Source organism: Notamacropus eugenii, chromosome 2 (assembly GCF_028372415.1).
Source record: "Notamacropus eugenii isolate mMacEug1 chromosome 2, mMacEug1.pri_v2, whole genome shotgun sequence".
NCBI lineage: Eukaryota > Metazoa > Chordata > Mammalia > Diprotodontia > Macropodidae > Notamacropus > Notamacropus eugenii.
In genome coordinates this window covers 37,751,608-37,773,835 of record NC_092873.1, presented here as the reverse complement: position 1 = coordinate 37,773,835, position 22,228 = coordinate 37,751,608, and the positions used below count along the sequence as shown (strand labels likewise).

Here is a 22,228-nt window from a genome sequence, read left to right as displayed (position 1 = left end):
ACAAGTAAATATTCTGGGATAATTGAAAGCTAATTGATATGCGGAGCTGCTGGCAAGTTGCTGAGTGAAATAATCCCTTTTATTCTATATCTCCCTGATTTATGCAGACCCTTCAGCACATCCAGTCTAACATGCCTTAAGTGTCATTTCTTTGTCCATAGTTAGCAGGTAGCAGGTTCTACACATCACAAGCATATCTTTCAGCTTTCCTCATCTCCTTGGCTCCTGGTGGCTTCACACATCCCTGTCCCTGGTTATTTTGCTTCTATTTGTACATCTGTCCACAAAGGCTGTCCTGAAAGTCTGAGTGTAGTTTTAAGCTATTAAAGCTCATCTTCCCTTGTGAGACTGGCAGCTTCTCTCATTCTGTGACTTGACTCTTTCCTTTGTGTCATTGTCTTAGCACCGGGGATGCAGTCAGTGCTCCCTGACTGATTTTAGCTTTGACTTGGAATAAAGACACCTAATCTTTCCCATGCTGATATTAAGCAGGGCTCATTATCTACAGCTGTGGTGGCCAGCGGGATGCCCCTACACCTCATCGTTAGCCATAAGAATTGTTGTTTTAAAGCCAGCTCGGGGGTGGTCTGGCTCCACATCAAAGCAGACATGGTGTAAAGGCCAGCTGTGCAGGCTCATAAAGTAGGCAGCCAAGCCTAGTAAACAAGGGAGCCCCAAAGAAGAGACCAAAATGAAATGAAAGACAAGAACAAGACAAGCTTCTCTGGGCTTCACTCTTTCTGTCTAGGATGAGTGAATCCCCTTCAGCCAGGGGTGAACAAATCTTCCCTTTTTGTCAGGTTTCTGACTGATGTTGGGGGTCTGCAGGTTCAGTGGCCTTCCTGACATCCCCCACTTAATCAGAGAGTGCCTTTAATCCTAGCCCCTGCTGTCTGTGGCTCCTCTCTGGTGCTTACATGACAATAGATGGCAGAACAGAGATCTCTTCCTGCCATCTCTAAGAAGTTCCATGCCTTTGACCGTATCCATCTATCTATCCATCCATTCATCCATTGTACACGTACATTGGATTCTTGAATCAAATGACTTTTCTCTTGGCTCTTAGCTGTTTGCTTGCTTTCCTGCATTGGAATTCAAGCCCAGGCAGGCACATGGTTTTCTAGAATGACATTTAAGAGAGTTGTGTTTCACACCTGGGCCTCTGGAACAACAAAAGATTGATTTTTAATGTCTCCATCTTGCCAGGAAGCTAGTTTATGAAAACCCATAGAACGGGGAATTGGCGAGCGCCTCTTTTATCTGGGATGATTTAGCTAGTACTGGTTGGAGCCAAAAATCCCACATGCACTATAAAAATCACCCTAGAGACAGGAAGAGACCACAAGTTACAGCATACTTTTTGAACCAAACAAAATTAGGGTTAATTGCTTCCAAGGGGGTGGCTTGTTGTTGTGGGGGAATAGGAGGTGCTTGGCCCAACCCATGGTTGGTATCTGCCTTTCTGAAATATAGACATGAAAGCTAGCTTCATTTGTCCTAGAAGGAGGAGAGAGAGAGAGAGAGAGAGAGAGAGAGAGAGAGTGTGTGTGTGTGTGTGTGTGTGTGTGTGTGCGCGCGCGCGTGTGTGTGTGTGGTGGGAAGAAAGTTGGAAAAAACAAAGGAAAGGAGATTTGTCCATCCAATAATAGAATTTACCAGCTGCTACTAGTTACTGTTTTAGAGTGAGAGAAAAATGCAGGTTTGTTGTGGGTACTATCATTTTCTTCAACTACCACCAGAGAGAAGGGGAAAGAATGGAATTGGTTTGTTTGCCAAACCCAGTCATTGCCAGTGCCTCTTAGAGCATCGAGGGCGTGGGCCACTGAGAGATTTAAGGACCTGCCAGAGGTCCATCCCAGCAACTCACTGCACTCAAAGAGTTCACATGTTGAAACTCCCCTCTGCCCTTTCAGTGTCTCCCTCAGGACCAGATGGTGCTCCCAGAGCCTCTGCCCTGCCTTGTTCCTCTCTAGACTGCACTCTGGATTTTCCCTGTCATGCCTCCGTGAGTCTTCCTCCAGCCCTTTGCTCTTCCCCTGTTTTTCAGCTTCTTTTATATATTGTCTTCTCGCATTGGAATGGAAGCTCTTGGAGGCTGAGGCTGTTTTCCTTTACATTTAAATTTGTCTTCTCAGTACTTGGCACAATAGAAGTGCTTAATAAATGTTTGTTGACTGACTCATCCAATCTGTATGTATCAGAGATGGGTTTTGAACTCAGGTTTTTCTGATTCCAAAGCCACTGCTTCTCATTTTTCCATGCCCACGATGATAGTGCTGTGTTGGACCCAAGTCATAGCAGGTCCAGCTGTATTGTTCGGTCAAGGATACATCAGTTATGCAGCCAGGGATTCAGTAAGCATTTATTAAACACCTAATGGGTGCCAGGCACTGGCTAAACACTGGGGATTTAAAGCATGGCCAAAGCAGCCTTTGGTCTCCAGGAGCTCAGGTTGTAAGTGGGGAGACCTCATGGAAACCAGGTACAGCCAGGTATGTATAGAGGGAGGAGCCCTCTCATCTCACATGGCATGTCTTTTAATCTGAGGAAGTGGCCTTTACGTAGTAGAATGTGTGTTCCTGTATAATGTTGCTAGAAAGCAAAGTCCCTGTCTGGGTCCTCCGCCACAGGGGCTGTAGCAAACCCAGGCTGTTAAACAAGACAAACGCTGTGCTGGTCTATCCAGTACTGATTGGACACCTACTATGGCCCTAATATTGTGCCAGGGTGGGTGGGTGAGACACAGGCAGCCTTTGATCTCACAGGGCTCACATCTAGTTAGAGAAGAGAGAGGGCCGTTCAGAAGGCTGGGCCATGACCTTTGGTTTCTGAGTGTAAGAACCATAGGATTGCCTAAGGGAGTGCAGGAGCAGGAAGGATTCCAGGAGGTGGCAGGACATCAGCTGGATCTTAGGCCAGAGGAGAGGAGAAATTGAGAAAAGCAAATGTATGCAAGTGAGAAAAAGCCTGGCTTATCTGGGAGAGAAGGAGGCCAGCCCAGGCTGCTCTCAGGAGCATTAGCATTGCTCCGTCAAAGCTAGGAAGGTGGGACCAGTCAGGTTTGACAATTTATTTTTTTTATTTAAAAAAAATTAATTTTTTAAAATTACATTTTAAATTCCAAGCTATCTCTCTCCCCCACCCCCAACCCCCACACGCTAAAGAAGGCTACCATTTGATACATATAACTATGTCTACGTTTATATCTTTGTGTATATCTGTATGTAAAACTGTACTCTGCATACTTGTAGTATCAGTTCTTTCTCTAAAGGTGAATAACATTACCTTATAGGTCCTTTGTAGCTGATTTGAGTATTTATAATACTCAGAATAGCAAGTCCTTCACTGTTATTCTTTGAACAGTGTTACTGTTACAGTGTGCAGCGTTCTCTTGGTCCTGCTCATTTTACTTCATTATTTCAAGTGGGGCAGTTTAGAGTGGAGGAGAGGAGAGATAGGATGGAAATGATTGTTTCTTATGTTATGCTGGGAGTAAAAGGGGGACAGATGAGTCAGAGATACCTCTGGTCATTGAAAAAGAATACCAAGTACTTGCCATGGCCCCACGTTGTCATGGTTGATGCAGGGGACATAGACCCCTGTCCTCAGGGACAGTATAGTCTCATCAGAGAGGTGAGACCTGTGATACACGCAGGAACAATAAATGCTAAATTGTCAAATTGAATCTAACCCAGTACCAGAATTTATAGCATCGCCAGTAGTGAGGGGAGTTCACTGAGTGGACAGCCGTGGCAGTGGTGGTAAGGGCAGATCTGGCAGACGGAGTAGTCAGTTGACAGACCTTAAGTCGATTGCCTTAAGTGTTAGGTCCAGTTAGATTGGAGACATCAGACTTTGTTTACTTCACAGTATGTAGAGGAAAAGTAGAATGGACAAAGCTGGAGGGGAGGACTTGGGAAGGGATGTGGGGGTGGGAGGGTCTCCTTCTGACCCAATTTATGTTACACACTCAGAAGCATCCTAAAAAAAGCCCTCCCCATGCCTCTGTGGACCCCTTTCTAGAAAGTGAGAGGACCTGTGCTAGCTAGGTCCTGAGAGAGTCATGAGAAGGCAAAGGTCATCTCTCATCATTAGAAACACAAGGCTCCTCTTCCTGCTACCGCCTGCCCTTCGGATGTGTCTGGGACAGCGGGCGCCACCACAACCATTAGAGGACTGTTTAGAGTCTGTCTCCAAGATTGGAGGACCCCGGGACAATCAAAAGGGAACTGATGTTTAGGGGGAAGGAAATAATTTATAAAACACAAGTTATTATTTATCATTCATGGAGGCAGGGACACAGTTCAGGTCAGGCGCCCGTTTTCTTAACCTAAAAAACTCCAACAGGGCACAACAGTGAGCTCTGGGAGTTACATGTTTGACATTTCCGCATGTGTTGTTCAGAGTGTTTATTGGAAGTGTCAGGAGTTGGTTCATGCCCAGTGGGGACCCTGCATTTTGGAGGGAAATTGGCTTTCCTTGAAGATGTCTGGCTTTGAATTTGAACCTTTAAATTCTTTGGGGTTGCTACAGTGGTGAGAAGGGGTGCTGCTTCCTGACTGTGCTTCATCTCTTGTTTTCCCTACCAGGTCTTCCGAGTGGTCAGCATCTGCTTGGGCACCCCACCAGACAAATTTACCTGGGAGTATCGAGACAAGGATAAGACTTACCATAAGATTGGACCCATTTCACCCTTGGAGTTCTACAGGGAACATATCAAGCCTTTCTTCAACATGCAGGACAAGGTTGGGAATTTGAGCTACAGGGCAGGCCCAGGAATCTGGTTGTCTCAGGGGTGGGGACTTACAGACCTAAAAGCCACATGTGGCCTGAAGGTCACAGGTTCCCCCAGCCCTGGACTAGAAGCTCAGCTCTCCTAATTGAAGGAGGCTTGTTTTTCACTTGCTCCTGAGCTCCATTCCTCTTCCCTGTGGTGGTCTAGTTCAGAGTCATCCCTCAGGCCTTGCCAGGTGCTGTCTCTGCAGATGCCTTTGACTTGGACAGGCTGAGCAGTAGGATTACGAGTGGGTGGGCTGAAAGGTAGCCCCGATTCTTCCTTCTTTTTTGTACTTATAGATCTTTCCCCCCTACTTAGCACGAAGACTGTCCCCTGGTCCCTGGCCCTCTTCTGTGTTCCAGTGGCCTCTTCTTTAGAGTTGGGCCCTCAGCACTTTGAAGTCATAACTGGATGTTGAGCTTACGCTAAGATCACCCCATTATCACAATTGGTGCTTGTTGTTTGGAAGAATTATTTTGGGGGAGTCATTGTCAACAATAAATAAGTAAAACCCTCAAAATGAGTCCAGGTTGAAAAAAATAGACTTGTATCCCTTTTTCAGATTGCAGGCCACCTCTGGACCCTGTTCAGGTTGTCCAGTATTGCCTTCCATTGATTTGTGTGTTATTTCATCACGTGGTTGTGGCATCAGTGTACTTCGGGATAACACATGCCAGAGCAATGAATTGCTTGCAGCTTGCCTGGAATGGATGGGCTGGCCCAGCTCTCTTGATGTAACCTCATTTGTGTTGTAATGTACTTGTCCTTGGTCTCCTCAGATTTGTCTCGTGAATGACCCTCGGAGTCAGCATAAGTACAACAGGCTGTACACTGTGGAATACTTGAGCAATATGATTGGTGGGAGAAAAACCCTCTACAACAACCAGCCCATTGACTTCTTGAAAAAGATGGTTGCAGCCTCCATTAAAGAAGGAGAGGTGGGTGTTGTCCTGGCATGTGTCTCCCTCTTCCATCTTTGGTCTGAGAGGGCCTGGGGAGAGTCTGTGCTGAGTCTCCCTCTTTCTTCTCTTTCTAGGCCGTGTGGTTTGGCTGCGATGTTGGAAAACACTTCAACGGAAAGCTGGGCATCAGTGACATGCAGATGTGAGTGCAGGCGGCACATGGGAAGGTCACCCATGGACTTGGTGTGGAATGAGGGGCTCACCCATAGACATGGATTACTGAAAGAGCATCACTGTCCTCCGCCCTCTGATAGGACAGGCCTTTCTGCCCTTGGTGTGGCTATGAGAGACCCCTTGGGCAGGAAGTCTGCCACAGCTTATGGGCCTCTTCTCAGAATCGTATTTTTAAACACATAAAACAAAACATATAGAATTATAAAGGAAACCAGTTATAGTAAAATATGGTTATCAAAATGTTAAGGGAAAAAATCAACCCCAAGATGAGGTAATGTTTTTAAAGTACTTGGCAAATCATGAGGGGGAGCCTCAGGTTGTATAGGTCCATTGTACAAATGAGCAACTTGAGGTCCAGGCAGGTGACATGATTTGTCTAACTTGACACAGGAAGTAACTATCAGAGCCAGGATTTGAATCCAAGACTCTGAGTCCACAACCCTGACTTCAACTAGACCACCCTATCTTTGATCTCTTTGGCTTTGAGATTGGAGGGGATACATTTAGTCTCTTGGATTTTTGGCCAGTGCCCACATGTGGTATAGGGAAGAGCATTTTGATGACAAGCTGCCTCTGCATTTGCTCTGGTAGAGTACTTCCGAACAGCCCCTGATGGGCTGGGCTTTTTAGGGAAATGGAATGGGGTGTTAATCCCTCCATTTCCTTTTGTGTCCTAATCTTTTTTTTTTTTAACGTGCCTTCTTTGCAGCTATGACCATGAGCTGGTGTTTGGTGTCTCCTTGAAGAACATGAACAAAGCAGAGAGGTTGACTTTTGGCGAGTCCCTGATGACCCATGCCATGACCTTCACGGCCGTCACGGAGGTATGCCTGGTGCCCCTCCACCCACCTGCCTCCTGCCGCCATCGGTGTTTGCACAGATGGATTTGAATTCTCCCTCAGCTCGTTTGTCTGGCTCGGCTTCATTCACCCGTGTGTTGTTCTGGGAAGGATGGCTTCCGAGCAGGATGTCACACCTGCGTCACTTGGGGCTTGGCTGGGTCCTCAGAGACTGTACAAATAGGAACTTTCCAGTGAAGTGAGGAGCAGAGTCTGGGTCAGAGGGTCCCCCCCCAGCCCAGCCCATCCCGCAAACATTCTTGGTTTGCAAGAGGTTGGGAGTGAACTTGGAGACAATTGTTGTTTTCAAGGAGTTAAAATAAGCCTTGAATGGAGTGTGCAGGAAGGAAGTCCTGACCTTGGGGTCCTTTTCTACTCTAACTCACCCTTCTTTCATTAAGGCTTCAGGGTTTTCATAAAATAGAAGTGAATAAGGATAACTGTTCTTTGTGTACATCCTTGTGGATGTACACACTCAGGGGAGTGTGCAGAAAGCACTGGATGTCTCCACCAAGCATGCTGGGATGCAGTCCACAAAGCTATGATAATAGGTATTGTGGTTATTTCGAGAATCCGTTGTTCCAAATGAACCTGGCTGAAAGTAGTTTCTCCTGACCAGCCTGTTTGAGAGAGAGGCCATGAGTTTTTTTAACCTTCTTTATTCCTAGCCCTGTTATTAGATGGACAATGACGTGGTGGGGTGGATTGGACACTAGACTTGGAGTCCAGAAGACCTGGGTTCAAATCCTGCCCCAGACACGTAGAAGCTCTGTGGCCTTGGACAAATCACTGAACCTTTCTTCACCTTAATGTCCTCATTTGCAAATGAGGGGAAAGAAGTTAGTCAACCATGCAGCTTCTTAGGTCCCTTCCAGCTTTAAATCTGTGTTGTGTGCTCTTATCTAAGAGTACATTGGACCTAGGAGGATGGAGAAGAAGGGGGCTCTGTTTGCCTTGGAGGATCTGTTGAGTTGATTATTTGATGGCATACATATTTGTGAGTGCTACCCACTGTGTGCAGAGCACCAGAGGTTGTGTGCAGGTGTGTGCCTGCTCTCCGGGGGTCTAGAATTGTGTAGGCAGGAAGAGAGGGGCTTGGAGCATGGGGTCTCTGAGGCACCTGGGTGCTAGGATCCATGATTACAGAATACTCTGGGCCCAGTTCCTGCTGACGTGTGACCCGTTGTGGAGTGTTAATATTGAGGATGAGGTTACAGAGGGACTCATTGGTCCAAGAAGGGATTTGTGATTGTCCATTCCATTGGACAACTTCTGGTTTGTTCTGGTTTGGCTGTGTTACATCCACTTTGGGGGTAGCTTGTGGCAGTGGCTTCTGTTTCCACCTTTTGTCCCTGGGGGTTCAGGCACACTCATCACTCCCTTGGTTCTCATCTATCTCTTGCTTGGAATTATAAAACTAAAGCACTTTAAGCTGTATCCATCTTCTTACTCTCATTTTCTGAACAGGGCATTTGGGGCCCAAAGAGGGAGAAATGACTTGGCCGACATGGCCCCTCTTGGTAGTGGCAGAATCTCTGCAGAGCTGGAAAGGACATGGATGAGGGTTGAGGCCTCAGGACTGAGCACAGCCTTTGTGTTTTGATAGGAGGTGAGAGGCTTTTAGCCAAAGGAATGAAACTTCAGCTGGGGAAATGTAGGCCTCAGGGCACAGGGGAGAGAGGCATGTTTCTGGTGGCCCTGGAATCCCATTACATCATCAGGCATGGAGTCATTCCTGTCTAAGGTGTGCTGTTCTTTCATATTGTTTGTGCGTGTAATCAGATGAAGTCCTTCCCTGATGTGCTGTTTCCACTTGAGAAGGGTAACAAGATTGCCAAGTGAATTTATCAGGTTACCTCTAAGGAAGAACTAAACTGATGTAGCTAACTACAGGTGACCTGTTACGGTGACAAATGTTCATAAGAAGATGCGGGCTGGAGGTTTTTTCTGTTGTTTTGTAAGGTTACAAGTTGCAAACCTGTGAGCAGTTGTTACATAAATAGTTGTGAAGAGTCAGATTTTTCTTCAGTATTGACTTGTTGCCAGGAAGCCAAACAATTCAGTAGCAGTGTTGCTGTCTAAGCTGGTGGTGGCATTGCTGGCCCTTGTTTTGCACAGATCTGAGAAGATGTGGCATTTGGGCTTGGAGGGGATTTCTTCACACTTAAAAGCAAATGGAAACTACAGCCCTTGCAGAGTGGTGGTGGGGTCTCATCTACAGATGCGTTTCCCTGCTGGGCCTCACACTGCTTCAGAAACAAGGGACAAAGGTTGGAGTCTGAAGCCCAGAAGCACGAGTGTGTGTATCTGTGTCTGTGTGTGCGTGTCTGTGTGTCTGTGTGTGTGTGATAGCGACAGATGAAATCCAGTAACTTAAAAAGCAGATGAACATTTGGGTTACACAAAAGAATCTAGAGTTCAGCGCTGAGAAGAGGTTTTAAGTAAGAGCTGTCTTTTGCCATTAGAAGTAAGGAGTTTGAAGGGATTTTTCATGAATAAAATATTGAATAAGTTGCTCACGTTTACATGTTTGGACGTGCTGTCTTATAAAAGTCACTGGGTTTGTAACTCCCCACTAAAGGCTTTTGGTTAAAGGGACGTTTTTAAGGGGAGGGGGGGTGTTTGTGCGCGCGCATGTGTGAGTGCCTGCGTGTGTGTGTGTGTGTGCATGCCTGCGTGTGTGCCTGCGTGTGTATGTGTGTACATCTAAATATCAGAGGGCTTTTATAATTTGTTTTGCTTGTCAGTGGCTTCTCTGCTACATCTAATTTCCCTTTGCACTAGATTAGTCATTTCTGCTTTTCAGAGATGAAAACCACACAGACCCATGTCCACGTCTCTCTCCTGTCCAGCTTTGCTCAGGGGAGGTTTCTCAGCCAGGTCTGATGAGTGACTCTGGGTCCATAGGACACCCATAGTGCAGGGTGGCTGCTGGTAGAATCACAGGTGGAGGGAGGGATCCTGCCTCATCTTCCACGTTTGTGGAAAGGAGGAACAACTGGCAGGTTGTAGGGAACAGCACAATGCAGAAGGGAGTGTTGTACACCAGGAACTCAGTGCCTGCGGCCCCTCACGCAGCCTTATTCTTTCCTTTCATCCCATCATCTCCTTGTGACAGAGTTTGGACCAGAAATGTTCATGGCATTGCCACCTTAAAGCTGGAAGAGACCTTAGGGAGAGACCTAGTCTAAGTCCATCCCTTCCTTCCTTCCTTCCCTCCCTCCCTCCTTCCCTCCCTCCTTCCTTCCTTCAGGTTAAATGACTCGTCCAAAGCCAGTGGTTAGTTACCCAGTGAGTCATTGACAAAGGAAACGTAGGACAGGTTTTTAGTCTAATTGACATCTCAGTGGTGCAGCAGTTGACGCTTATAGAAATGTTTAAGGAAGGTAATAATGGATTATTGAGATGAAGAATCAGTAAGAAAGATGACCTCTCATACCCTGTCACACTTGATTATGCCAGTACAAAGCACGCAGTGTGACTCGTGTAGCTTCTGATGAGCATCTTTGGTGCTAAGGACAGGGATTAGTAAGGAGGATTTCCTAGGGGCCCTTAGCACGTGATCCTTCTACACTGAAGCTTATTGGCAGCTGTTGATCCTGGATTGGTGATGAAGGCCAAGAGATCAGGCTCGCCAAAGGAAAATCACAGCCTTCCAAAGGAAGCCTGTCCCGCAGCGGGTGTTGATGGATGAGGTGGTCAGGAGCTGTACCTCCTGCTGAAATGTCTGCATTTCTGAGGGGAGAGGGGGCACAATACGGAGAGGAAGACTTTGCCCTAAGAAGGGCAACCTTCCACTTGTTCTCTGCTATCATATGTGATCGGTGTGGAGGAAAGAGTAAGTGGCCAGTTCCAGGCTGATGGGGCTTTGCCTCTGAGTTTATTTGTTTAAAACAGTGATGGAAAGAGAGGATCTGTAGGATTGAACATTATTCTCTTTGAATCTTTTGTTGAACTCTCTTGAGTTCTATTCATCTTTGCATAAATGCCACCAAGGAAGGAAGGTCCTAGAGAAAGTTGGCACTCTACTCCCCTAGGGGAAAGTCAGACCCTGGTCAGAAGGTGGATGGTGAGCCTGGTACATGTCCAGAGCTAGTTGGACAGGAATTCACCAGGGCAGAGCCTGAAGTAAAACCTTAGGAAGGATGAACATGTTGTATTTCCCCTCCTTTATCTTCACCATCTATGCAGACCAATTCTAGCTTTAAGTGACTTGCTTGGCTTCCTTCCAGGGGAGTAGGATCAGGTTGGGTGCAGGGCCTGTGATTTCCCTGGTGTAATGAAGGTCCTTCCACCAATACTGATTGCCCCTTCCCTGCCATATAAACTCTAGAGAGTTACCTGGAATGCTAAGATCCTAAATGATGTGCCCAAGGTCACAGCCAAGATGTGTCTGAGGCAAAACTTAAACCTGGATCTTCCTGGCTTTGGGTGAGCCCCCATCCATGACTCCGGGCTGCCTCTCATCTGATTTTGTGCCAAATGTAAATGCACAGATTGTTTTTGGTACATTCATTGTTAGTTGGGGGATGTGGGTTTTTTCCCCTTCAGAGAATCTAGAGCATTTCAGAGACAACTTTTTTAACATCTTCCTGATGATCTGTAGATGTGGCACATCCTCAGGCCCCAGGCAGAGCAGCCTGTGGGCTTGGGGGAGCCCAGAAGCCAGCTTCCTCAGCTTCTCAACAGGAAGAAGTCAGTCAGTCTTTCATTTAGTCAGTCATAGATCTAAGGCTCATGAAGTGCTGATTACGTGCAAAGAAAGAGACCTTGGCAGACATAAGGACACAAACTTTTTCTTCAGAGAGGTTACATTTGTCTTACACAAATACATGCCATATTTAAGTACTCTTAATTCCAGTACCAGGTAGTAGAGGAAGTGCCTGGCAAAAGTCATGGAATTCAGAGGAGGAAGAGCATGTGGCATGTGCCAGTAGATTGAGAGCTCCCTGAAGGCTGGGACTGGTTCTCCTTTTGTATTTCTAATGCTTAGTATGGTACCTGCCACCTAGTAAGCTTAGTAGGTGCTTGCTGACTAACAGAAACATCCCCAGAATTGGTCCTGTTCTTGTGTATTGAACCCAGTGTGGGTTAGCAGGGCTGCTGACTGTTGTGTAGCATAACTGGCTGGATGAGGATCATGTGGTGATCCTGGGCTGGGGATAGGCCTGGATTCTTGAGCATCTTGAGATCTGGCCATGGCTTAGGTGCAAATCAGGCAAAGTCAGTTCTCTCGGGTATATTTTGAGATGAGATAAAGCACTTGGTGGATCAGGAACAGTCGTTATCATGGCATCTGGGGACTGTTCACCATCTTATCTATGTTTTACTTTGTTTTCAGGATGCTCGTGAGGGAACGTATGAAAAGTGGAGAGTGGAGAATTCCTGGGGTGAAGACCATGGCCACAAAGGTAAATGCATGCTGCTTGTCAGTTTGACTGGTAACTGCTATTTCCCTTCACAAAACTAGCTGGGTGGGCTCTCTGGCCAGATCCTGGATCATCAGACGTGAGGTTGACAGCATCAGAACTACTCTCAGGAAAAAACCTGAGGGTCTGTAATCCTAGATAGTCACTGGCATCCTGAGGAGCCCCACAGCTTTTCTGATGGACCTCAGAGCAGCCCTCTCCTGTATAGACCACGACTGATTTCCCCTGTTCCTTGGAGCTTTGTCAGACGAGTAACCAGCCTCCTTCAGGTTTTCTGAGAGGGAGAAGAGAGGTTGGCAAAGGGGCCTGTTTCAGGTTAGCACCAAAGATCACTCAGTTTTATAAAAGACATTGGTGATCTGTTGAAAGGCATAGTAGAAGTCATGAGTAATCAACAGAGAATATTCCTTTAATGTATATTTTTAATAATAGATAAGAGCTTTTAAAGAGTGCTCATTATTTAGTTTCTAGAGATTCAAATCAAGAGGCCATGAATTCCAAGGGACTGTTGATCTTAGTATGCACATTGCCTGGCACGTTGTGGCCCTGGAACCTACCTTCCCCAAAGCCAACATGCCTCCAGGGCATCAGTTATCCCCTTAGGGAAGCAGGATGCCTTTTCCACCGTTGTGCAGTGATCAGAAAGGCAGGGCAGATGGACATTTGAGCCATAGCCTGGAGACCCCATTGCCTCTGAGATAGAACATTGCAGAGGCCTAAGCAGCCTTCTTTCACCCAACCAAGAGTCAAGAAAAAAATGCCTAAGAAGACAGAAGATAGACATGTCATGGGTCTCCTCCGTCATGTTTTTCTGTTGTCTCCTTCATTTTCTTTTAGAAGGGCCAGTTGATCTGAGCTTTGTGCTCCATAGAACTAGATTTCTGGTTTGGGTCACGTCCACATAGAGGTGGCAGCAGCAACCTGATGTACTGGATGGGGAGGGTGTCTGGACACACCCATTGAGCAGATGCTCAGTGGAGCTCTGTGTCTTTGTCACACTGTCATTTATGTCAGCACATTCTCTGGAGACCCCAGAGGCCAACTAACCCAACCCAGAGCCATACTTGGTTTCTCATGCCCAGTGGTCATCCAGCAGCTAGATAGTTGGGCATTTTCACATTTGGGCTCTCTTTGGTACCCTTCCTCTGTTAAGCAGCAGTGAAGGTCATGAGGAGAGCCCTAGATTAGGAGTGTGGAGATGTGTCCTGGCTCTGCTGCCTGTCACTCCTCAGATGACCTCCATTATGTGTATGTGGTGGGAGTGGGGGTAAGAGAGAAGAGCAGTAGGTGAGGTGATCTCCAAGGTCCCTGACAGCTCTGCCATCCTCAGATCTCTGCAGCTTGAAAGCCATTTTGTACTTTTTTCTGTAGCTTTTGGCTTCTTGGTGTCCCAAGTCTTTTCATCTCCCCATGAAAATGATCTTCAGCAATTCTTGGATTCCTGTCCCCTGGCTCTGTTGTGAAAGCCAGTGGCCTAATTTTTGTCTAAACACACACAAGTGCTCTTAATGCCTTTCTGTTCATCATCAGGTTGTTGTCATCTTGCCCCTTGGAGAGAGCTTCATTGATTTCTCTGATTGTTGTGTGATTACGAAGGTGCTTGTTGCAAGGCCTGCTGTGAATTCAGGCAGCATGAGGCTGGAATTGGGGGCCCTGCTGAGCTGCTCATTTTTTAATGATGGTTTCCTGTTAGATGGCTTTGCTTTCCTTTGAGGCAGCAATTAGGGGTAAGCTAGGGAGGTTCACTAAGGAAGGGCCAGCATGGCTTCACAGATTTCCAGACGGTTCTCTGAAAAGGAATTTGAAAACACATTCACTGCTGTATGTGTGTGTGTGTGTGTGTGTGTGTGTGTGTGTGTGTGTGTGTGTGTGTGTGTTCACATGTGAGTGCCTCAAGGCAGTCACTGGCTGATGGCACAGACTGGACTCATGGGGATAGCATTTGATGAACAGGATTATTTGTAGGATGTTTTAAGTTTTAGCAAACCTTCTTTCTGGAGGTGAATCTAAGAAGCATTCAGTCCTGCTTTGTGCGCTTTGTTCATTCATTTTCCCACCATTGCTGCTACTTCAGTTAAAGCTCTCCTGGCGTCATGTTAGCTTCTGACCCTCCGTGAAACGAACCAAACCCAGGCTTGGTGGGTTATTTATCACAGGGTGAGTGATTGGCTGGCTGGCTTTGGGTCAGTGGGCTCACATTAGGTTGTGAATGAGGGCAGAAACGGTAGCACCAGGGATAGGGTTTTCTTTTTTTTCTTAATTATTTTTATTTATTTCACCAAACATTTCCTAATTACATGTGAACAGATTTTTAACAATCATTTTAAGAACTTTGGAATTCCAGATTCTTTGTGTGTCTGACTTCAGTTATACATGTGAAGTTGGGCCAAACGGAATTCCATATTAGCCACATTGCAAAAGACAGCAAGCCAAGCGACAGCAATCAGATTTTAAGAAAGCATGCTTCCATCTGCATTCAGAAGTCCTCACTTCTCTCTCTGAGCGGAGCATTTTCCATCATGGGTCACAGATAGTGCTGCTTTCTGAGCTGGAGGACATAGTGAAGCTCTTTTTCCTTATGGCTTTCCTTTGCATTCTGAGAATTCCTAGCCATATGGTCAGCTCTAATTTAAAAAGTAAAACAAAATGGATCCAGCTTCAGATTGCTTTGCTAATCTCCTTCCCCTATGTCCCCCAGCCCTCCACCCAACCTCAGCTATTCACTCCTGATGAGTAAATCGTTTTGTGTCTCCCCTTACCTCATCCCTCTGTTGAGTTAAGGGAGAGTAGGGGTCTCCCTCCTGCTGTTTTGCCCACAGTCTTTTATTATAAAGTCTTTAGCTATCTAACTAGAGGTTAAACTAACTTTTTGTTATTGTTCCCAAATAACTGAAATGCCAGAGATTATGTAAAGCAAAACATTTCCTTAGGGAGCCAAAAGATAAGTGGGCTTGGGGGAGGTTCAGGGAGCCACATCCAAAATAAATTCCTCCCAGGGGCTGCTTGGTCCTTTCTGACTTACTGGGAAGGCAGGAACATGTGACTTGTTTCCTTGGCACATTTTAGAATCTCCTGAGGGAAGCTTATAGGTAGGGGATTATGTTCCCTGGGTGTGTGTTTACCACCCATACCCTACTGTGCATTAGCGGGCATGGCCCAGGAGACTTTGCACTGGAGCAGCTTTGTGGGGTCAGCCCTTCCACAGAGAGGCATGTTCACAGTGTGTCCCTCTTCTCTTTGAAGTTTCTACCAGGTGAGATTGATTGCCCCTGATAAAGCTCTGTGGAGGCAGGCAAAGCCTAAAGACCTCTCCTGGGTTGGGGCTCCCCTGATGTTCACTTCCAGGACCCTCTGCTTGGAGATAGCTATGCGTGTCGCATAGTTTGATGGCACCCAGAAGCAGCCTGGGACTTTGTTCTGACCATGAGCCCCCTGGGCTTGTGTCAGTGGAGGAAGGGGCATCTGCCTCCTTCCCCACTTGCTTTTCTCCTGCTGGTGATGTCCATCCTCACTTGTGCTCTGATGTTGTAGTGCATTCGACATCCGCTCAAACATCTGGGTTGTTTGCTTTCCCTGCTCTTGGCAATAGCTGCCCATGCTCAATGAGAAGAGGTAGAGTAACAAACCCAGTGGCTGCTTTTTACACAGGAAAGCATAAAACTGGGCAAACCCCATGATATCAAGTGAGCCTCAGTTTCCTCAGGTGCACAATGTGAGTTATGTTTCTAGCTAGTCCAGCCATTCTTCATTCACTCCTGGACTGTCTCTACCTCCTTATCCACCTGCCTCCACCCCTCCAAAAAATAAAAATAAAAACAAGCAAACAAACAGAAAACAAAACCTTGGTGACTCTGCTAGGACCATCATTTCAGAAAGGGCCCCAGCCATGCTTCCTCTCATCAGACCTGAGCTTTCCCCAGACATCTCTCCCTCATCCCCACTGTCCAGTTCCTTTTTATGTGTTCTGGAAGATTGGGACTGTGTTACTTTTATTTGTGTCTCCAACATTTAGCACAGTGTCTTGGAATATATTTAGCACTTTAAAGATGCTTTGTGTCTCTATAAGAGCATTTTATATGTACTATCTAATTGGATCCTCAAAACAGCCTTCTGAATTGGGTGCTATTATTATCCCTGTTTTACATGGGAGAAAATTGAGGTACAGAGATGTTGTGACTTTTTCCCAGACCTACACAGCTGGTAGTGACTAAAGTAGGATTTGAACTCAGGTCTTCCTTACTCTATGTCCTGAGCCACGATGATAAATGCTATCTACCTTCAGAGAAAGAACATATAAGTAGTTTGATACAGGTTATACATGTGCAGTCATGCAAAACATATTTTCTTGTTAGTCATGTTGTAAAAGAGAAAACAGACAAAAAAACACAAAGATGTGAAAAATAGTGTGCTTTGATTTGGATTCAGATGTATCAGTTTTTTCTCTGGAGTTCCGTAGTAGTTTTCATCAGGAGTCCTTTGTATTGCTGAGAAGAGCTAAGTCATTCACACTTATTCATCCTATAATATCGCTGTCTCCTGCTTTTGCTCATGTCACTTTGCATCACTTGTGTGCCTTTCCAAGTTATTCTGAGAGCATCCTGCTGGTCAGTTCTTATAGTATTCCATCATTATCATATACAGTAACTTCTTCAGTCATTCTCCAGTTGATGGGCATCCCCTCCATTTCCAATTCCTTGTCAGTACAGAAAAGAGCTGCTAGAAATATTTTCATACAAGTAAGTCATTCTCTCTCTCTCTCTTTCTCTCTCTCTCTCTTTATCTCTTTGGGTTACAGACCTGGTAGTGGTTTTGCTGGATCAAAGGGTATTCGTGGCTTTAAAGCCCTTTGGGCATAATTCCAAATTGCTCTCCAGAATGGTTGGATCAGTTCACAACTCCACCAACAGCTTGTTATTGGCTCAGTTTTCCCACATCTCCAACATTTATCATTTTCTTTTTCTGTCATATTAGCCAGTTTGATAGGTGTGAGGCGGTGCTGTGTGTTATGTGCCTAATCTATCCCACTGATCTACCATTCTGTTTCTTAGCCAGTACTAGATGTTTTGATGATTACCACTTTATTATAATTTTGAGACTTTAAGATCTGATAAGGGTAAATCATCTTTCTTCACTTTTTTTTCATTAATTTCCTTTATATTTATGACCTTTTGTTTTTCCAGTTGAATTTTGTTACTTTTTTCTAGCTCTATAAGATTTTTTTGGTAATTTGATTGGTATGGAAGTCCAATACTCTTTCAAATCTACTGTGTGGCTATTTAGTCCACTTAACAAAAATTTCAGGTCCCTCTGTCACCACAGATGACTAAAAATTTAATGTGGAGGACTGATGAGCAGTGGGCATGGAACCACAGCTTGTACAAAAAGAGCTGGAACTCTGCTTGCAGGAGAAGAAGGATGATGGTGATCCAGACCTGGAAACTCAAGGTCTGTCCTCACTGACGAGCTAAATTTGTGTGCCCAGGGTGTTGTGTTCTGTGGACAGTTCTTATGCGTAAGCACTCACTCTGTGTCCATTGCGGAAGGGGTCTGGTGGCCTTCCAGTGATTCTTAGGAAAAAGAGAAAGTTCACTTGAGTATCAGGTGTCCCTGCTAGTGAAGGTGGAGAATGGTGCTGGAGCCCAGGGTTGGCACGTGGGGAAGGTAGGCAAGTGGAATTTCTGGGCAGCTGCCTTTCTGCGTGTTGCCAGGCTGTGACATTCACCTTGGGTCTGTCCTGTGAGAGAGGAGGAAGGAGAGAAGAAGCTGTTTCAGTCAGAGTTTTATCTAGTGAAGCATATGGGGTTAGTGACTCTTCTGCCTGCTGCTTGTAGCGCTTAGAAATGACCTAGGCCAGTGGTAAGAGGTGTTGATCAGGACCAGCATGCACCAGGTTTGAAAAGCAGAGGGCTTCTTCACAGCTTTCATCTCAAGGTGTACTCAGGGCCTGGTGCTGGTGATACACCGACAAAACCAAATAGTCCCTGTTTACATTCTTCTGGTGGAGACAAGTAAAGGCAAAATAGACTTGGAACTTGTGGCCTTGGGTCTCCCCCAGACTCTGGTTTCACATGGATGAATTCCGGACTTGGAGAGTGCTTTCCTTCCTTTGGCTCATTTTGTCCCCACCTGGTTCTCTAGGCATCCATAACATGAATAAAAGGTATGGGACAATATTCACTCCCCACTCCCTGCCCCCATCCTCTGCCCTGCCAAATGCATGAGACATAAATGACTCATAGAAGCCCATGAGTAGATAGGGTAGAGATTCTCCATGTTTAGCACAGTGCCCTCCACCTGTAGGGTGCTCACTGAATGCTTTTTGATTGATAAATAGATCATTAAAGTTCCCCTGGAAGGTAGACTCACTTGGGTAGGGCTGGAGGCCGAAAGACAAGTGCTTCTCCTCACCTTGGTAAGATCCAGATCTCTTCTAGATGCAGTGAGAGGTGATGAAGGCCTGCACTGGGGTGGAGGGCACATGACTAGAAGAGGAGGAAGATGACCCTGAGGTCGTGAACTTGGGTGGTCCCTTCATAGCAAGAGGGGACAGGCTTCATTGCCCCCTTCCTTGGTTATAGTTCTTCATCCCCAGCTTCATAACTTATCTCTCCTCCTGGCTTTTGTTGCATTTTGTTCCATCCTGACTCGTCTCTTTTCAAGTTAGCCCCTCCATTTGGGAGCTTCATTGGTGGCTCCCTCCAGAGAGGGAGCCTTTTGTTTTCAGTTTAAGAACATTTGGCAAATCAAAGTTTAGTCTGGGAAGAAACTTCTGTGAACCATTCAGATTACTGCTGAACCTTGGCTGCTTTTTGAAAAAACAACATTCTGGTCATCTAATTGCCTCTTACAAGGCCAGTCAGTGAACAGTTGTGGAGACAGCACATTCTCTGCATTTGGACACAGGAGCAGGAGTCACCATGTCCTTTGTAGTGTCTCTGAGGGCTAGAACCAGACATGGAGGAACTGGGGAGAGACCAGAAGCCCAGCTGTAGACAGTGAGGTGCCAAGCTTGTGACTTAACCCTCTATAGCTAATGGTTTGAATGGTCTGGTGTCACCTTGGAAGGTCTTGGGGTGGAGAGTCTCAGGGATCTCTGGGCTCAGCCATATGCTGTGAAATATTTTATCAGTGACTTGGATAAAGGCATTCAGGGCTTGCTTATCAGACAAACATGCATTGAAGCTGAGGAGAGCTAATGATATTCCAGATAATTGGATCAAGAGCCAAAATGATTTCAACAGGCTAGAACTCTAGAGAGAAATTTAATAGGCATCATTGTAAGGGATTACACAAGAAAACAAAACCACAAATACAAGAGAAGGGAATATGCCTAGATAGCAGTTTGTCTAAAAAGTAGCTAGGGCTTTTAGAGGATGAACCTCATCATCTTGATGAGTCAGCAGCATGCTGGGGATGGGGGGATGGCCAGGAAAGGTGAGGCCATGGCAGGCCGCAGTAACAGCATCCAGGATTCATGAGGGGAGAGGCCGAACACATCAAGAACACTGGATTTAGTTCTGTGTGAAACATTTCAAGAAATCTTGGTACAACTGAAGAATGTCCAGATCAGGGCATTTCAAGAAATCTTGGTACAACTGAAGAATGTCCAGATCAGGGCAGCTAACATGCCTTATGAGAATCAGTTTGAAGGAGCTGGAGTTGTTTGGTCTGGCAAGGAAAGTCTTAGTTGGTCAGCTAGGTGGTACAGTGGATAGGGCCCTGGGCCTGGAATCAGGTAGACCTGAGTTCAAATCCATTCTCAGTCCCTTCCTAGCTGCATGACCCTGGGAAAGTCACTTAACCCCTGCCTGCCTCAGTTTCCTTAACTGTAAAATGGCAGTAAAACAGCACCTTACTGATACTGGATGATTGTGACGATCATATGATTTATGTGTCAAGAGCTTAATCAGTGCTCATTCCCTTTCCACTTAATGGGGCATGATTTTAGCTTTTGAGTAAGTTTCCAGTTGGAAGAAAGAATAGACTTGTTCTGTTGGACCCTAGGGGTCAAAATTAGGAGTGAGCCGAAGTTATAAGGAAGCAAATTTAGGCTTAATATAAGGAGAACCTTCCTAACAATTAAAACTACAGAAGTAGAGTCAGGATTCCCCTGCGTAGGCAGGCTGGGCATCTGTCAGGCACCAACCCTGATGGCTTCTTATTGCCTGTAAAATGAAAGATAAATGCTGAGGCTTAGCTTTTAACTCCTTCCCTGCCCGGCCCCCACCTCCCTGATGTCCCGTCCTGCACATTGCATCTATCCTCACAGCCACAGCCCATCCCCATGCCAGGCCTCCCCTCCTGCAGCCCAGATACTACCATCTTCATGAAGTCTTTGCTGCTCCCCTCAGCTGCAGGAACCCTCCCTCCCACAGCACCTGCTTTGACTACTTTGTCTAGGTGTCTAGATAAAAATCCATATGTATTTATTAACTTTGTGAAGTATAAATTTCTTCTCTTTACCATTAGAATGTAGGCTGGTTGTAAGTTTGCTTCTTGCCTTTGTGCCCCAGTGCCTAGCAGTGTTGCAGACTGATTCCTTAGGCAGGGTGGAAGGAGACTCCAGACTCTCCAGCCATGTCATATCAGCCACACTTGGGTGTTTACTTTATGCACAAGCTCCATGGGGAGCCATGTGAAGACAAATAGGGAAACTGCGAGGAAAAGAACTTCCTTACCATATGATGGGAGATAGGAAATTAACATAAAAATACATAGCTTAGGGCACATTATTATGGTGGGAAAAAGCCCCACTTTGCTGAGAAGGAGTGAATAATAATTCCTCTTGGGAGAACATAATTCAGGAAGACTTCACGGATGAAGGGAACTTGGAGGAAGTCTTTGAGGGCAGGAGGAGCATGAATTAATGGAGAGGAAAAAGGACCAGCCAAAAACGATAAAGCAGCTGCCGAGGATTGTTATTCTTGGTGTGTTACTTACGCTTTCAGGTCAAGTTAAGGGAGAGAGATTAGAAAATAACATGGCGCTGCCATCCAAGGGGCTTTTGAGGAATGATAACAACAGACCTTTCCTGAAACAACACCAGAGCAGAGAGAGTTTGGGGGTCAGAGGGAGGCCATCGAGTTTTGTTGGGAAAACAGGTCTCTGGGTAATGTCTGAATGTTGTGCAGATATCAGGATCTAAGCAGGAGAGAGTAGGTTTAGGACTGGTGCTAGGTAGTGGGAACAGAACAGCAGAACAGAAGAGACAAATCTCATGGGTTTGTCTCCTCGGTGCTTGGCCAAGAGAACAAGCCCATTTGCTCATGGAAGTCTGCTACAGTTTGAAGACAAAAAACCTCAACCTCATCAGCCAAGTGGAGCGCCCCCCTGTTCCAACATTGTTCTCCCTCACGTGCCCAGTGGAGACCCAGGGAAGTCTGCCTGAGTAGGGCGTACTCTGCATCCCATTGTCCCCAGCATGAAGCGGATCTGGGTGTTGACATTGACGGGGATGGCTCTCCTTAGATCTCGGTCCAAAAGGCACACACACTGTCATGTTGTCGTTCTGCAATTCTCATCATCTTTCCTCCCTGCTTTCCAGCCCTCCTTCCCCCCTGCAAAACACACACGCTCACTCTGTTTCTCTGGCTCATTCCTTTCTGTCTCTCCCCACTTTCTGTCTTTCTCTTTCTCTCTGTCTGTTACACACACACACACACACACACACACTCTCTCTCTCTCTCTCTCTCTCTCTCTCTCTCTCTCTCTCTCTCTCTCTCTCTCTCTCTCTCTCTCTCTCCTCCCTCTTTCCTTCCCTCCCCCCTTTCTGTATCTCACACACACATATACCCTTACACACACATCCACATCCACACTCTCTCATACACAGACACAGACAGAGACAGCAAGTGAGTTTTTGTCCAAAAAGTGTATAAAGCATTTTCTCAGTAAAAACTCCTTAGAAATGACTGAGTCTCCTTTATCTTCCTATCTCTCCCAAGGCAATATGCAGCTGTGGGAAGAAAGTTAGATTTGGAATCAGTGGACCTGGTTTCAAATCCTGCTTCTGATGCTTATCACTACCTCTGTGACCCTGGATCAGTC

At 46.0% G+C, this 22,228-nt stretch overlaps 1 protein-coding gene across 3 annotated transcripts in view; it reads left to right on the top strand.

Annotated features, from left to right (window-relative positions):
* The window catches only part of BLMH (bleomycin hydrolase), a 46,238-nt gene that overhangs the window by 20,556 nt on the left and 3,454 nt on the right, over positions 1-22,228 (top strand). For all 3 annotated transcript variants that reach the window (XM_072639869.1, XM_072639870.1, XM_072639871.1), the window contains 5 exons: positions 4,590-4,745; positions 5,557-5,715; positions 5,814-5,881; positions 6,623-6,737; positions 12,094-12,163. In XM_072639869.1, the coding sequence (XP_072495970.1) occupies positions 4,590-4,745; positions 5,557-5,715; positions 5,814-5,881; positions 6,623-6,737; positions 12,094-12,163 (568 nt within the window). The remainder of the gene's footprint in view (positions 1-4,589; positions 4,746-5,556; positions 5,716-5,813; positions 5,882-6,622; positions 6,738-12,093; positions 12,164-22,228) is intronic.